The 15,654-nt window shown below is 41.1% G+C and overlaps 1 protein-coding gene across 4 annotated transcripts in view; it reads left to right on the plus strand.

Annotated features, from left to right (window-relative positions):
* Window positions 1-15,654, plus strand: part of KIDINS220 (kinase D interacting substrate 220) — an 80,343-nt gene that overhangs the window by 410 nt on the left and 64,279 nt on the right. For all 4 annotated transcript variants that reach the window (XM_062634532.1, XM_062634533.1, XM_062634534.1 and 1 more), the window contains exons 2-3: window positions 8,562-8,709; window positions 15,299-15,397. In XM_062634532.1, the coding sequence (XP_062490516.1) occupies window positions 8,602-8,709; window positions 15,299-15,397 (207 nt within the window). In that variant the 5' untranslated portion in view covers window positions 8,562-8,601. The remainder of the gene's footprint in view (window positions 1-8,561; window positions 8,710-15,298; window positions 15,398-15,654) is intronic.

Raw genomic sequence — 15,654 nt, forward strand, 5'->3', positions numbered from 1 at the left:
CCGGGCCAGCTTATGGCGCTCCGGTGGCGGGGTGTGAGACAGAGAACGGGGCCCTCTTTTGTAGGTGCCTTAGACGGTTTACCTGAGATAAAACGTCCCGTGAGGTGCCGCTGGCACGGCCGGCCATCGCTGTCAGTACCGTCCCCGGAGGTGGGGGAGCCTCTTTTACCTCCTTTTGTTAACTTGTTCCTCTCCTTTTGTTAACTCGGAAAGGTAAATACGAGCTCGACCCGTCAGGAAGGTTTGGCATTTAATTCCCAAGGTAAAGAATCACGGGATAGTTGAGATAGGGAGTGACCTCCCGAGGTCATCTGGTCCAGCCCGCCTGCTTAAGCAGCGCTACCAAGAGCAGGTTGTCCAAGACTGCCAAGATGGCTTTTGTGTATCTGCAAGGATGGAGACTGCCCAATTTCCCTGGGCAGCCTGTGCCAGTGCTGGATCCCCCTCACAGTGAAGAAGTGTTTCCTGAAGTTCGAACAACATCTTCTGTATTTTGTTTTGTTACCATTGTCTTTGGTTCTGCACTGGGTACCACTGAGAAAGTTGAGAGGCAAAATCTCTGTAAAGGTAGGGCTTTGCCACTTCTCATATATGCCTAAAAATTGGATGGGAAAAAGTGTTTTCCCATATTCAACTTTTTACAAAGGAATGGTGGGGGGAATAATAGACTAATATGTCTTGTGTTTGAATCGTGGGATTAATTACCTCCCCTTCTTCCCCCCCCCCCCTTCAAAAAGTAAGGAAATGGAAAGTTTAAATGGAAGTTTATTTATCATATCAGAATGTGTAAAAAACCCACGTATTTGTGCATTGGATAGGCATTTATTCTTTGTTCTGCAGTGGTGGTTATTTAAAATAACTTGGTTGCTTTGAAACTCAAATCTGCATGAAACTTTGTGCAACCACAGTTTATGAAATGTGGCCATATGCATTTGAAAATCTTTTTAACAGGAATATCTCCATCACATAACTTTTTCCTTAGCTGAAAATACTCTCACAGTTGGATTTTTTTCCATAGAACATGTCCGTGACTTAACAAATCCATGATTTTCCAATGGAAAACCTGTTGGCTTTATGAGATGATGTGGAATTCCTTGTGTTTGCATGGGTTTTATATGGGTTTTGTCAGAATTGATTTATATACGTTGGTATAATTTTTTAAAGAATTTAATATTGGTACCTATGTCTGTTTATTTTCTTGAACTGTTTAAAACCTGAAATAGTGTTTTGTAAGAGTAAGCATTTTGTACAGGAATTGAATTTTCTCTCAGAATTCAACTGTTCTTAGCAATGCCCTTTGTATTGCTAATTTAAATTGTTTTATTTAAATTCTGTCTTAAAAGTAGACTAGTTTCTCTGATGAGGTTTAAATCCCATTGTCAGATACTTCACAAACCCTTTCTTTTAACTGATCTTTTAAACCAGGATAGAACATAGCTGTATCTGATAGTTGCTATCAGATGACAACGATGACTTGTTATTTAAATATGTATTTGTGTCTTTCCAGTCTTTTGGATATAATCCCTAGTCTTCATTGTTTTATTTACAAAAAAAAACCAGCCCTCCCCAAATAAACAATTAGAAATCCAGAACTACAGTATTTGGAAGTGGCCATTGTCTTGAGTGCATAAGGTGGAAAAGAATGACTTGTGTATCTTCATTTTCCTGTATTTTCTACTGTGTACTCCACTAATGGTTCCAACCGTAGGTCCTCCTTTTTTTGCAAACATTTTTTAGTTCTGGAGGCTATGGTCATCTCTGTCTTTAGTTATTTATTTGTGTCTTTTTATATTTTCCAATTTCCAGTAATTTCCAGTGCAAAGTTACAAAAGTATAATTTGTTACAATGTTTCTCATCTGGATAACAAATGTGGCTAAAAGAAGTAGAATCAATGTTCCCAAATAAATAAGGAGAAGCTGAAAATCAGCATAAGGTCATTAGTCATAATGGAATTCAGGCCCTGGAGAAGTGGTGTGGGTGTAGGCTGCTTGTGGAAACTTGAAGTTTTTATTTTTTTCTGCCTCTGAATCATAGAATGGTTTGGTTTGAAAAGGACCATAAGACCATCTAGTTCCAACTCCCCTGCCGTGGGCAGGGACATCTCACCCTAGACCATCTTGCCGAAGGTCTGTCCAGCCTGGTCTTGAGCACTGCCAGGGATGGAGCATTTACTACTTCTTTGAGCAACCTGTTCCAATGCCAGAAATCAGTACTTTAGAGACTCATCTCAACTGTTTTGAAAATTTATTCTTTGAATAGAATCCTGCTTGACTCGGTCCCTATAGAAAGAACAATTAAAAATATTTACAGCTTCATGTGGTGCCTAACTTGTGATGTCTTTATGAAAGTATGTCCGCTTAGCAAATGATTACAGTAAAGTGTCATAAAGGATGGGTAATGCTTGTATTGGCAAGATTTTTTGCAGTGTGAGTAAAGGTGATGTTCCAACATGTTTTTCATTTTTAAATGCCATCCTAAAGTATAAAAGTGTAAGAATATGAAACTGATTTATGTTAGTGTTTTATAATATAGTTTATATGTTCAATTCTTCTGCATTCTACGGGGTTGTTTTTTTTTTAATTCTGATTTGGAAAGATGACATTTCCAGTTCCTAAGGGCATGTTTCCATATCTGATTTGTACATGCTCAGATTTCAGCAGCACTGTAATTATTTCCTTTTACAGTTAACTGAAGGGAAGTTGGGAATGTTGGGAAGGTAGTAGCTTTTATGTCTGGAAATAGAAATATGTTGAATAGAAGGTGGCAGTTTTTTCTTATCTGATGATAAAAAGTGTGGATTTCATGTCAGTCACTAATACCTATAGAAAATGAAACAAGAAAAGAAAGTCTTCTCAATAATGCTAGTGTTTGACCAGTTTTGATATTTATTTATAAATGATCACAGCTCATTTAAAAAAATACTGGACAGGGCTATGAAAAAGATGGTGAATTGGGAAAATGGTGAGCAGTAATTAAAAACTGGTACAAGATTCTGAGAGTACAGATCTGCAGATTTGAGTTATCAGGACCTCTGCAAGTCAGTATTGGTGCAGTTGAGAGAAACTACGTTTTTGTAAATCAGCAAATTTTTCAGTCTTTCCAAAACAGTGATAACGTGTGCTTCAGCTCAGGATGTGAGAGCCTTACACAAATAGGTTAATCCTTGTGCAAGTATTGCCTTCACCTGAGCATTTGTGCTTTAAAAATGTCTTTTTGTAGTTCTTAGTGTGGTATTAGTCTTGTAAAATACCAACATTTGCTGCCTGAGGGCATTGTGAGATTTCTGAGCTTTAAAGTTTGGAGTGTGAATGGAGCTGGTTCATGGGCTGGGAATCAGCTTGCTTTGGCTGGAGAAAAAAACAGCAGCATTATTCCTTAGTGGAAAAGGGATCAGTTTCCAAATCGGCTCCTGGTTTTAATTGTAAGTTTTGTTACAGGTTGTGAAAATACCTCTGCTGTGTCAAAGCACAAAGTTAATTGAGTAAGTTAAAGACTCTATGTATTGGATACTCTTGAATGGGATTGGTTTTGCACTAGATTCATAAAATTGGGCAGAGATTAGGTTCTCATCCTTTATTTTGGTAAAGGGTAAGCAATGGAGTTGGTTTTTTTTTTTGTGTTTTTGTTTGGTGGTAGTTGTTCTAGGGTGTCTGTTTTGAATATATATCTCTCAGGAGTTTTTTCTGTTGGACGGGCCAGAATAGTTATTAATCTAGCTAGAGAACATAGCTCAAAGTCTTGTTTAAAAGCATTTATGATAATTTAAAAGAAATCTTAAGCATTGGAAGAAATCACACCTTGGTGTCCAGCACCCATATGGACTTGGAGTGCAGTGATTAATTTTCATAACATAACATGAATCTTATTTAATAAAAAAGAGGACTGTGGCTATGCTCAGTTTATATTGGCTTACTGTTGTAAGTGAGAATACCATGAACAAACTTTAGCCTAATTTTAGGCATGTGAAGGGGGCCTACAAGGATGCCGGAGAAGGACTCTTCATTAGGGACTGCAATGATAGGACAAGGAGTAATGGGTTTAAACTTGAATAGGGGAAGTTCAGGTTAGATACAAGGAAGAAGTTCTTTACTGTGAAGGTGGCGAGGTACTGGAATGGGTTGCCCAGGAAAGTGGTAAATGCTCCATCCCTGGCAGTGTTCAAGGCCAGGTTGGACAGAGCCGTGGGCTATTTGGTCTAGGGTGAGGCATCCCTGCTCATGGCAGGGCGGTTGGAACTAAATGATCTTAAGGTCCTTTCCTACCCAAACCATTCTGTGATTCTTGGTGAGGAATAATAAGTAAAGCTTCCAAACAACATGAACCTTCTATTTTTTTTCACAGGGTGGTTGGCTTGTTTTTTAGTTTATGGGCAGGGGGGGTACCTTGTTTTTTCTCTCCCCCTGGTTTATGTAAGGATGAGAAGAATACTAATGCATCGATTAGTTTGGTGAATTCAGGTTGCATTTTAAATGGAAATTTATTTTAGTGACTCCCTAAACAACTTTCCTAAAGCCTTCCAGTGATGTTAATTTTTTTGATGCTTTTAAGAAGCTAGCCTGAAAAATGACACATGAAAGCATGAGGATATAAAATTTAAAAATTACTATATTTGATTTTGTTTTGCTTGTATCTGTAAAGAAAGACTTTAATTTGAAGAAGGGGCTATTATGTGACAGTGAAGCATAAGGGATAAGAAATATTAATTTGCTTATAGGTGGTTCACCCCTACAAAGCTTTTATAATTTTTAAAAAGTAATATTATTGAGCTTGTAAATGCAGCTCTAGATGTGCTTTTTTAGCATCAGGTATTTTGCTTTTAGTCAAAGGTTTAAGTTGCCTCTAAGGATTCAGATCTGCATTAAGGCAGAAGTTTGTGCTGTCTTAACTGGGAGTTCAAGCAGTAAGTTCTGAGGCAGGATACTTATCTACAATGCAGCAGGGCTGCCTTTTCCCCTTTAATATAGGACAGTAGGGAACATCAAGGGAAAAATCGTACTTTGAGGAAACAACACTGAATACTTTTTTCCTTTTCACACTAGCTAAGAATTAATTCACACTAGCTAAGAATTAATTGATAGCAACCATAGAGTATTAACTCAGTGAGACACTCTTCATGTTTTGCTAATGTTTTTTAATATGGTTTCAAATTTAGTATATGGTATGGAAAATATCAAGAGAATTTAAGGTACAGCTACAGGAGAGAAGCTGGAACACTTCACAGGGAAATCAGAAAATGTCTGTTGTATCAGTGGAGCTAGTGGCAAAGTCAGTTTTATTATTTTGTATCAAACTGTGTACAAAATGATGGAATGCAGGTGCCTACATGTGAATAAAGACCAGTAACGAGTGGTGTCCCTCAGGGATCGATGTTGGGACTGGTCTTGTTTAACATCTTTGTCACTGACAGGGACAGTGGGATTTAATGTGCCCTCAGCAAATTTGCTGATGACACCAAGCTGTGTGGAGGGAAGGAATGCCATCCAGAGGGACCTTGACCCACTTATGAGGTGGGCTGATGCCAACCTTATGAAGTTTAACCATGACAAGTGCAAGGTCCTACACCTGGGTCGGAGCAATCCCAGGCACAGCTACAGGTTGGGCAGAGAAGAGATTCAGAGCAGCCCTGTGGAGAAGGACTTGGGGGTGCTGGTCAATGAGAAAATGAAAATGAGCTGGCTTCAGTGTGCGCTTGCAGCCCACAAAGCAAACCGCATCCTGGGCTGCATCAAAAGGAGCGTGTCCAGCAGGTTGAAGGAGGTGATCCTGCCCCTCTACTCTGCTCTTGTGAGACCTCACCTGGAGTATTGTGTGCAGTTCTGGTGTCCTCAACATAAAAAGGACATGGAACTGTTGGAACAAGTCCAGAGAAGTGCCACGAGGATGATCAGGAACTGGAGCACCTCCCATATGAAGACAGGCTGAGGAAGTTGGTGCTGTTCTGCCTGGAGAAGAGAAGGCTGCGTGGAGACCTCATAGCAGCCTTCCAGTATCTGCAGGGGGCCTATAGGGATGCTGGAGAGGGACTCTTCATTAGAGACTGTAGTGACAGGACAAGGGATAATGGGTTAAAACTTAAACAGGGGAAGTTTAGGTTGGATATAAGAAGGAAATTCTTTCCTGTAAGGGTGGTGAGGCACTGGAATGGGTTGCCCAGGGAGGTTGTGAATGCTCCATCCCTGGCAGCGTTCAAGGCCAGGTTGGACGAAGCCTTGGGTGATATGATTTAGCGTGAGGTGTCCCTGCCCATGGCAGGGGGGTTGGAACTAGATGGTTTTAAGGTCCTTTCCAACCCTAACGATTCTATGATTTTAGGGGTCCAAGAATATGTGAGACATCTGCATAGAGCTGTAAGGTACTGGTGCAGGCCATGATAGAGGCAGACTATTTTGGACTGGCAGATGGGTGCCAGGCAAGATGCTGACTTTTCTGGTATTTTTGTATCTGAAATGGCAGTAGGGTCCTGTATGTGGGCATTTGAGTCACTACAGTCATTGCTTGTTTTCAGCCTTTCTTTTTTGGTATGGTTTAGTTGGTGTTTTTTTGAGTTTTCAACCTCTCAATTAGCTCTTTCTCCTACTGAAAAAATAAAGACAATTATATGACACCACTGTAGTATTGCTCACCCTGCTTTGTGTGATTGTACTTTAACTGCATGGTGAATGCGACAGACCTTTTGTGTTTAGTGTATTTATAACTTTTTTTGTGGGAGAGACTGGCTATTTGTGTAGTGCCCAGTATAATTGTTGCTGGGCTTTGTATGGCAGATCCACTTTTTTGTTTTAGGTTTGAGTTTTAAATAATGTCTGAATGATAAGATTTGATTTGTGTATTTTTACATGGTATGTGGACATTTGGAATATGAAAAGTTCAGATGCCTAAGTCCTCTTTGGAATTTGTCCCTTAAACTACAACCTGGATTTTTAAGCCCAAATTTAACAGTAGGAGTCATGATTATTCCTTCTCTTCTCCTCTCATGTTTTTCTGCTTGCAGATCTAAAATGTATGTAGATTATAGTTTCTTTTGTCACTAGACATTCATGTGTGCCTGAAGTTATACGTGTACCCAGAGCTGCCGGCATCTTAACTGACCTGGGCGTGTTGGCTTCTTTGCTGGCACATCTATGAACAAGACATTTTTATATGTGGGTCAGTCTGATGGCTGTGGTGCTATAGAAGTGTTCAAGGCCAGGCTGGATGTGGCTTAGAGCAACCTGGTCCAGTGGAAGGTGTCCCTGCTCATGGGGGGGTGGTGGTGGGTGGAAGTAGGTGACCTTTAAGGTCTCTTCCAGCCCAAGCCATTTTATGATTCTCTGACAAGTGAGGTCAGGTGGTGTCTAACATACCCTGACAATAGTGTCTTTGTGTCGATATACTTATTTGCTAAAGCAGAAAGGGTGGTGGAGCTAGGTTGTTTGTTTTAAATACCTAAATCTGTAACTAACTTCTTTGTGCTAAGCATAGTGAGCTTCCTGCTCACTTCTTGTCTGTTTTGGGTTAATGTACCACTTCAGTTGGGAGTGCGCAAAAATTCACTGGCTGCTTTTATGTGAGAATAAAGGTTAGAGCGTTTGCCTGGAAAAGCCACTGGTCTTTGGCTTCTTCCTGGTAAAGATTAGCCTATCCAGTGGGCTTTAGCTAACACTAAACTGGGTATTTTCATCTGCTGTTACATTGCTGTCACACAAGAAAAAGCCAGAGACAGAGCAATCATGTCATCCACTGGTGAGGAGAAAAGTGGTAGGGGGTAGATGTAGTCCTGTGTTTAGCCACGCGACTTGGTCTTCATCCAGTGAAACCTAATTCAGGTGCAGTTCATAATTCAGGTGCTGGAGCCCTATGTGTAAAATTTGGTGCAACAATACTTCTGATTCTCTGAATTTACTAGCCCACAGCTTTTTAGGAAGTCTTAAGTGGTTCTCAGTGGTCTGCCTTAAGCAAGAAAAAGCTTTCCTGTCTTACATATTAGAGGTTAAAATTATAAAACAAGTCAACAGAAGCTATGTTAATTTTGACTGACAAGCTAACACTGTGCCATCACATGTAGGCATGTCTGGGCAAAGTTGGTGATAACTGATTTAATAAATGGTGTTTCTCGGAGTTCCATATGGCTGCAATGTAGGTATTTCACTGTATTTCATAATGCTGAATAGTTTCAATGTTCTGCATATGTGCAGAAAGGGTAAGGGTTATATTGTAAATAACCAGCGTATATATATGAAGTACGTAACATACACAGATATTCCTAAATTATGTATGCAGAAAAAATATGCAAATGAAAGACTGCTGTGCATTCCTTCAAAATGCTTATTTAGATAAGATCTAAAGTTAGAATAATTTCTGTAATTTTGTAAGGACTAGAAAGATTCAACAATTTACTTTTCGCTGAAATGTACTACATTTCAGTGCACATGTCTCCAGAGTATTCTGTTAAGGAGAATGACAGGTGTTGCTACCCAGCCAATAATGTATGGGCATGTACAGTTCATGTTTCCTAATGTCAGAGTTAACTCACAGCCTTTACTTACGTTTTTTTTTTTCTTTTCTCCTTTCCTAAATACAGATAAGCTTTGTTACAGGAGTGTTTTAAATACTGCGTGAAGATGGCAAGTCTGATGAGTCAGAGCCTGTTGACCTATGTAGAAGAAGGAAATGTCCCTGCTCTGAAAGCGCTTCTTGAGAAGTGCAGGGATGTGGATGAGAGAAATGAGGTAAGACCATTTTTTGAGAGGGTGGTTTCATATTGCAGCTTTTGTTTACAAAATGAATTTGTGAGATCACACTGGTCACTTAATATACAAATTCCAGTTTTACCTTCAAATGATTGCTAACCTTTGCATAGACTGAACGCCTTGTTCAGTCTCTGTCAGCACCTCAGCATCTTTCATTGTATTGTTTTTCTAAGTTGTCTTCTGGGCTGGAAAATGTGGCTTCATCCTTACTTTGTAAGTGGAGATTACACCTGTATTTCTGTAGCTAGAAATTGTTTTTTAGTTCACAGATCTAGCTGCATGTACTTTATTGCTCTGCCTATTTTGGGGTGAAACCTGCAGTGACTACAGCTCTTTCCCCACATCCTGGTTTCCAGGCAAGATAAGCTATTATACAGTCCAAATAGGAGCATATATTGCAATTCATTCCAGGCAGGTGCTCATCTGAATGAAAAGATATGTATCCAAAAAGTAAGTCTGGATGTAATCAGAAGGATTAAATGACTTTACCAGGATTGCACAGGAAGTCTTGATAGACACTAGGGAACTTATATGTGAATTATTTGGAATCTTCAGGTAGTGGAGTAATTGTTGGCTTGTGCTTTGTCATCTGATTTAGTATGTTTTGGACATATCACCACCAGCAATTTAAGCAGATAAGCTGTGGATTCATTTATACTGCACTAAAGATTCCTGAGAGGAATCTTAGGAGGTTTGATTCATGCAAATGTCTGTTGCTAGTGACTGTTTACATTGTTCTGCATGACATTTAAAGTTCAGGTTATCTTGATGCATTATTAAGTCTTTGTGTATTTACAAGTAAGCTTAGGTGATTTAAGCATTTTATCTTCTGTAGTAGATTTTCTGGTTTGTAAGTGTCTGGGCTTTTCTTTAATCTGGATGTAGAGCTTGTATCATTAATTTTTACTTTAGTTCTGTTTTCCTAAATAATGTTGGAGAACTGGACCCTTGTCAATTTATGTGGCGTATTCAGAAAATCAGATTTATAGAAGAACTCAGGATAGAAAAGACCTCTGGAGGTCACTGGATTCAGTCTCCTCCTAATTGCAGGACTAGCTTCATTGGTACATCAGGTTGCTCAGGGATTTAACAAGCAAAATTTGAAAGTTCTCAAAAGGATGGAGAACCTGCAGCCTCTCTGGGCAGTACTCCAGTGCTTAGCTTCAATTTGTTTAAAAGCATGTTCCTTATGTTTTATTGGAATACCCTTTGCTGCATCTTGTGACTGCTGCTTCTTGTTTTCCTGTATATCTCTGAGAATAATCTGTCTTTTCTTCTAAGATTCTTCTTCTTTCCAAGTAATCTGAGACTGATACTGATGCCCCTTACTATTTTGCTTTCCAGACTGAACAAATCCAGGTCTCAGTTTCTGCTTCCATCTCTTGTGCTCCAGTCTCTCAACCATGTCATCTGAGTGATCCTGTTGCTGGACTCTGCAGATACCTCTCTTGTTGGGAGTCTATTGGAACACCTAAATGGTGGATTCAGCCTCACCAGTGTTGAGTAGAGGGTTAGCTCTGCTGTTGCTAAGGCAGCCTGAGATTTGATTTGCCTTTGCTGCTGCAGAGGCTCACTCTAACTCATGGCCCTGTTGTCCACTGGGACCCCAGGCCTGTTTCCGCAGTGTGACTCCTCAAACAGGCAGTTCCTAGCCAGTACTGCTGCATGGGATCAGTCTGGCCCGGTCTGTGCATTTGCCTTTGTTGAACTGCAGGAGGGTTGTCAGCCCAGTTCCTCAGCACATTGAACTTCATCTGAATGCATCCCTGCTCTCTGGCCTATCAACTGCTCACCGTAGCTTGGGGTAGCTGTAAACTTCCGTAGAGCACTGTCTGTCTCATGGTTCTGGGTGTTGTTGAAGTTGCTACAATGTTAGCCCCAAATCAAACTGTCCCAGCTGGGCACCAGTTACTGTCAACAGTTGACCATTAACCATTGAGTCTGACAGTGCAGGTAGAGTTTTTACTCACCTTGTAGTGTGTGGAAGACTAGTTTTCCGATTAATCTCTTTTTTTTTAAAGTAAGTCTTGGAAAATGCATGTTCTGTTGCATTACTTTTTTAAACCTGCATAGGATAGAAAGAATATTTTTTTGAAAGAAATATTTTGGAAAGAATGATGCAGAGAAAAGAATGATGTGTACTACTCGAAACCAGAACGAATGCATCATGCAGATGTGAAATCAATGTAGATAGTTTAGCCTTACTGTAGTTATTAGATTTAGTGTCACTTTTCTTTCATTGTCAGCACATTCATTTCATGCTGTGTACATGCATATGCTGAGGTGTTTATAATGGGAGGATTTTCAGTTTCGGAGCAGACACATGAACCTCACCAGCTGGCAAGCAGTCTGTCTGAAAAGAAGAATAGTCTGTTCCCTCTGCTGGTAATTCCTCTTGATTGACAACATGGCCAAAATCAGCCAGATAGACTGTGTTGACTTCATCAACAGTTTCACTGCCTTCACCTTCTTTTCTAAATTTTTCTTCTCTTACTGATGGGACTGAGTGCACTCCTGGGTTTCAGTAACTGCCTTTTTTGCAGAGATCATTTCCCTGATACCTTTTTTTTTTTTTTTCAGTCTTCTGATACATTGCATTGGAGACATGTATGGTTTGCATCAGTTTTAAACCTGGGTTAGGGACAGACTGTTGGTACATTTTAATGATAGGAGTATTCTTCAAGTACTAGCTCTTCATTGGAATTCAGTGGCATTGAGTGCAATTCTGTTTCCAGTTTAGACCTGCCAAAATGTCGTCTTGGCTAAAAACAAAATACCAAACCAGGAATACCAGTGGAGTAGGTCTAAAAAGATTGCTGGCACTCAAGCCAAGGTTTGCTAGTGCCAGGACCTCCCAGGCTGCAGTGACTTGTCCAATGGTAGGATCACCCACATTGTAACCAACTCTTTATATCTTGACTATGATCAGTTGCCAGAAAAACTGGGATGTTCTGGTCAGTTTGTGTATGGATGGTTTGGTTGGATTAAGACCAACAATTTCAGTTAAGTGGAGGATGTCTCAGTCTTTCTGCCTTTGTCCTGTGTCTTCTTTCCCCTGTGCATATTCTTATACCAGATACATTGATTACCAAACAACTGATTATAGATGCTTGCCTTGTGTGATCCACTTTGATCCTAACAGCTTCCAGTTTCCTTCGATATGCCTTTCTTTCTGCTCTTCTGCTTTTGATACTGAAGTACCTTCTGCATCTTCCCTTCTGAATCTGTTTTCTCACGGATTGCAAGAGAGAGCTAATCTGTAAGATAACACCACTGAATGGCTTCCTTAAAAAGATACAGGTCTGACCCTTTGTAATTTGGTATTCCAATGCTCAGGCTTAGCTGTGATGTACAGATACACAGTATTTGATGTGCTTGTGAGAAATATGAGCATTTAGTTGTGGAGTGTCTAGACTCTTGAGCAGCTTTTGAGAATTAATGTGGATGTCACAAGCATAGTAATTATCTTTTGTTTCTGTGTTGGTGAAATCTTCATGATGGGTTAAAACATTGAATCTGTATTTGAGCATCTTCTAGCAAAAAGGAAAGGATGTTTTCAGTACCCCTATAGAAAAGTTTTACCTTTGTCTTAAGAATACCAGAGACAGTCTACAACTGTGTGATACTTCTTGGGGGGTTGGGGGATCATTTTCCCATTCACAACCTCCTCTTGCCCAGAGATATTTTTGTTTGGTTTGTGTCATCCACCTGTGGAAGACAGTCACAGTGATAACAATAATAGCTGTTCAGAAGGACGTAAGAAGAATGCTCATGCTAAAATAGGGATTTTTGTGTATATTTCTAAAGCAGTGCTCAGAAGGAACCTCTGGAGATTATCTAGTCCTGTGTTCTGAGGCAGGTTGCTTGGAGCCAGCTGGAATTGGCTGGGTCCAGCAAAGGGCAGTCCTAGCCTCTCTTCACAGAGACCTGCTGCAGCTACCCCAGTACTGAAACCTGGCCACCTACACAGTACATTGGGCCAGAGGGGAACCTTCTTGTACTCCAGCCTGTCAGGGTCCCTCTTGATGGTAGCACAAGCATATGGTGCATCAGCCATTCCTCCCAGCTGTGTTTTGGCTGCAAAGGTGCTGAGGATGCACTGTGTCCCACTGACCAGGCCCTTAAAGGGCTTGAACAGGATGCCAGTATTGACTCCTGTAGTACTGGGCTACTGACTGGCCTCCACCAGGACATTGTGCCACTGGTCACAGCCTTCTGAGCCTTGCAGTTCAGCCAGGTTTAGTCCACGTCATCATCCATTTATCTAGTCTGTACTTCATTAGTTGTCTTTGTGGATGCTGGGGGAGAGAGTTTGTAAATCTTTGCTGGAGGTGGGATAAACAGTGTCTCAGCTCTTGGTCCACCAAGCCAATGATGTCGTCACAGAAGGCAGCCAGATTGGTCAGGCATTATTTTCCAAATCACTTGACATGTATCTTCCCAGAATACTAACTTGCATATAAAGAACTTGTTTTAAAGAGCAAAAGTTACAACTCATCTCTTTTCCAAAGAGAGCTGTTCTCTGTTTTTGTTTTGTTTTTTTTTTTTTTTTTTAAATGACCAGACCTAAGTACTGCTATACTTTAGGAGCTAAAAGCAAAGGTATCATTTTGAATGCAGAGCAGTTGTATCTCAAAGGTTGCTGGCACAGAAATAGGCTGATGGAAGGATGTGAGATTCTAACGGACTTTTAAAACATCATTGAAAGCAAATAAAACAGCTTTTCTATCTTTCATCTTCCCTGAGATGAAGCTGGCTGTTAAGAATCTGTGTTGCATAGGACAGGAATTATGTTTGTATTTGGTACACTGTCAGATAAAAGTGTTGTGTATAATTTGACTATTTTTTCTAAGACTTCAGCAAGAAACCTTACTATTACTCTGAACCAGTGTGTATGTTTTAATGGCCATTGCGGTTCCTAGGCTAGATTGATTGATTTATTCATTTCTAAACAACATGATGGAGCTGTTTCAAGATGTAAAGGTGTAACAGGCTGTAGTAAAAATGTCTTCAGTGGGAAAATCATTCGGAAAGACAGTTATTTAACAGTGCAACTTTTTTCCAGCTAGTCATTTTAAATGTCTGAAACTTGTGTGGGTGTTTGGTTTGGCTTTTTTTTTATCTTTTATGTGACAGCCTTTAATATCACAGTCTCTGTTCTTTACTGCATATTTACTGCATGGGTTGAAAAGCAGCCCTCCTCACTGGTTCTTGCTGGCAATTAAAAACCAGAAACAACATAGGTCTGTAGTTTTTTGCATTTTGTTGGTGGTGTGTATGGATAGAATCATAGAGTAGTTAGGGTTGGAAAGGACCTTAAGATCATCTAGTTCCAATCCCCCTGCCATGGGCAGGGACACGCCATACTAAGCCTTGCCACCCAAGGCTTTGTCCAGCCTGGCCTTGAACGCCGCCAGGGATGGAGCATTCACAGCCTCCCTGGGCAACCCATTCCAGTGCCTCACCACCCTTACAGGAAAGAATTTCCTCCTTATATCCAATCTAAACATCCCCTGTTTAAGTTTTAACCTGTTACCCCTTGTCCTATCACTACAGTCCCTAATGAAGGGTCACTCCCCAGCATCCCTGTAGGCCCCCTTCAGATACTGGAAGGCTGCTATGAGGTCTCCACGCAGCCTTCTCTTCTCCAGGCAGAACAGCCCCAACTTCCTCAGCCTGTCTTCATATGGGAGGTGCTCCAGGCCCTGATCATCCTCGTGGCCCTTCTCTGGACTTGTTCCAACAGTTCCATGTCCTTTTTATGTTGAGGACACCAGAACTGCACACAATACTCCAGGTGAGGTCTCACAAGAGCAGAGTAGAGGGGCAGGATCACCTCCTTCGACCTGCTGGACACGCTCCTTTTGATGCAGCCCAGGATGCGGTTTGCTTTGTGGGCTGCGAGCACACCCTGAAGCCAGCTCATGTTCATTTTCTCATTGACCAGCACCCCCAGGTCCTTCTCTGCAGGGCTGCTCTGAATCTCTTCTCTGCCCAACCTGTAGCTGTGCCTGGGATTGCTCCGACCCAGGTGTAGGACCTTGCCCTTGTCATGGTTAAACTTCATGAGGTTGGCATCAGCCCACCTTGCAAGCGTGTCAGGGTCCCTCTGGATGGCATTCCTTCCCTCCAGTGTATCAACTGAACTACACAGCTTGGTGTCATCGGCAAACTTGCTGAGGGCGCACTCAATCCCACTGTCCATGTCAGCAACGAAGATGTTGAACAAGACCGGTCCCAACACCCATCCCTGAGGGACACCACTCGTTACTGGTCCCCAGCTGGACATTGAGCCATTGGCCACAACTCTTTGTGTGCGGCCATTTAGCCAGTTCTTTATCCACCAAGCGGTCCACCTATCAAATTGATGTCTCTCCAATGTAGAGACAAGGATGTCGTGTGGGACAGTGTTGAACGCTTTGCACAAGTCCAGGTAGATGACATCAACTGCTCTACCCCTGTCCATCAGTTCCGTAGCCCAGCGTAGAAGGCCACCAAATCAGTCAGGCAGGATGCATCATTTGCATCTCTTCCCAGTGCATCACTTTTTCTATCATTTTGGTTTCAGAATGGCCAGACCCCACTCATGTTGGCTGCTGAGCAAGGCAATTTAGAAATTGTCCAGGAGCTTCTCAAGAAGGGAGCTAATTGCAACTTGGAAGATGCAGTAAGTATGAGTGCTTTATGTGATTTTGCCTAACAGCAGAGGAAGAAGAAATTTCAAGAAGCACACAAAGAAAAGGAGCTTAGTTTAGTGTTAAGGGGAGGGGAAAAAAAAAAGATGGAAAATGATGATGTATAGGAGAAATTTTATTCAAAATTGCTTGGCTGTATATTTCTCTGGTTTGATTCCTCATAAAGAATCAGGATATTTAAGACACTTTAAATGTCTGAGTGTCTCTGCTGAATGTGAATTCTGCTGCT

Source organism: Pezoporus occidentalis, unplaced genomic scaffold, assembly GCF_034315485.1.
Source record: "Pezoporus occidentalis ecotype Australia unplaced genomic scaffold, CSIRO_AGI_Poc_V1 ctg43, whole genome shotgun sequence".
NCBI classification, from domain to species: Eukaryota; Metazoa; Chordata; class Aves; order Psittaciformes; family Psittacidae; genus Pezoporus; species Pezoporus occidentalis.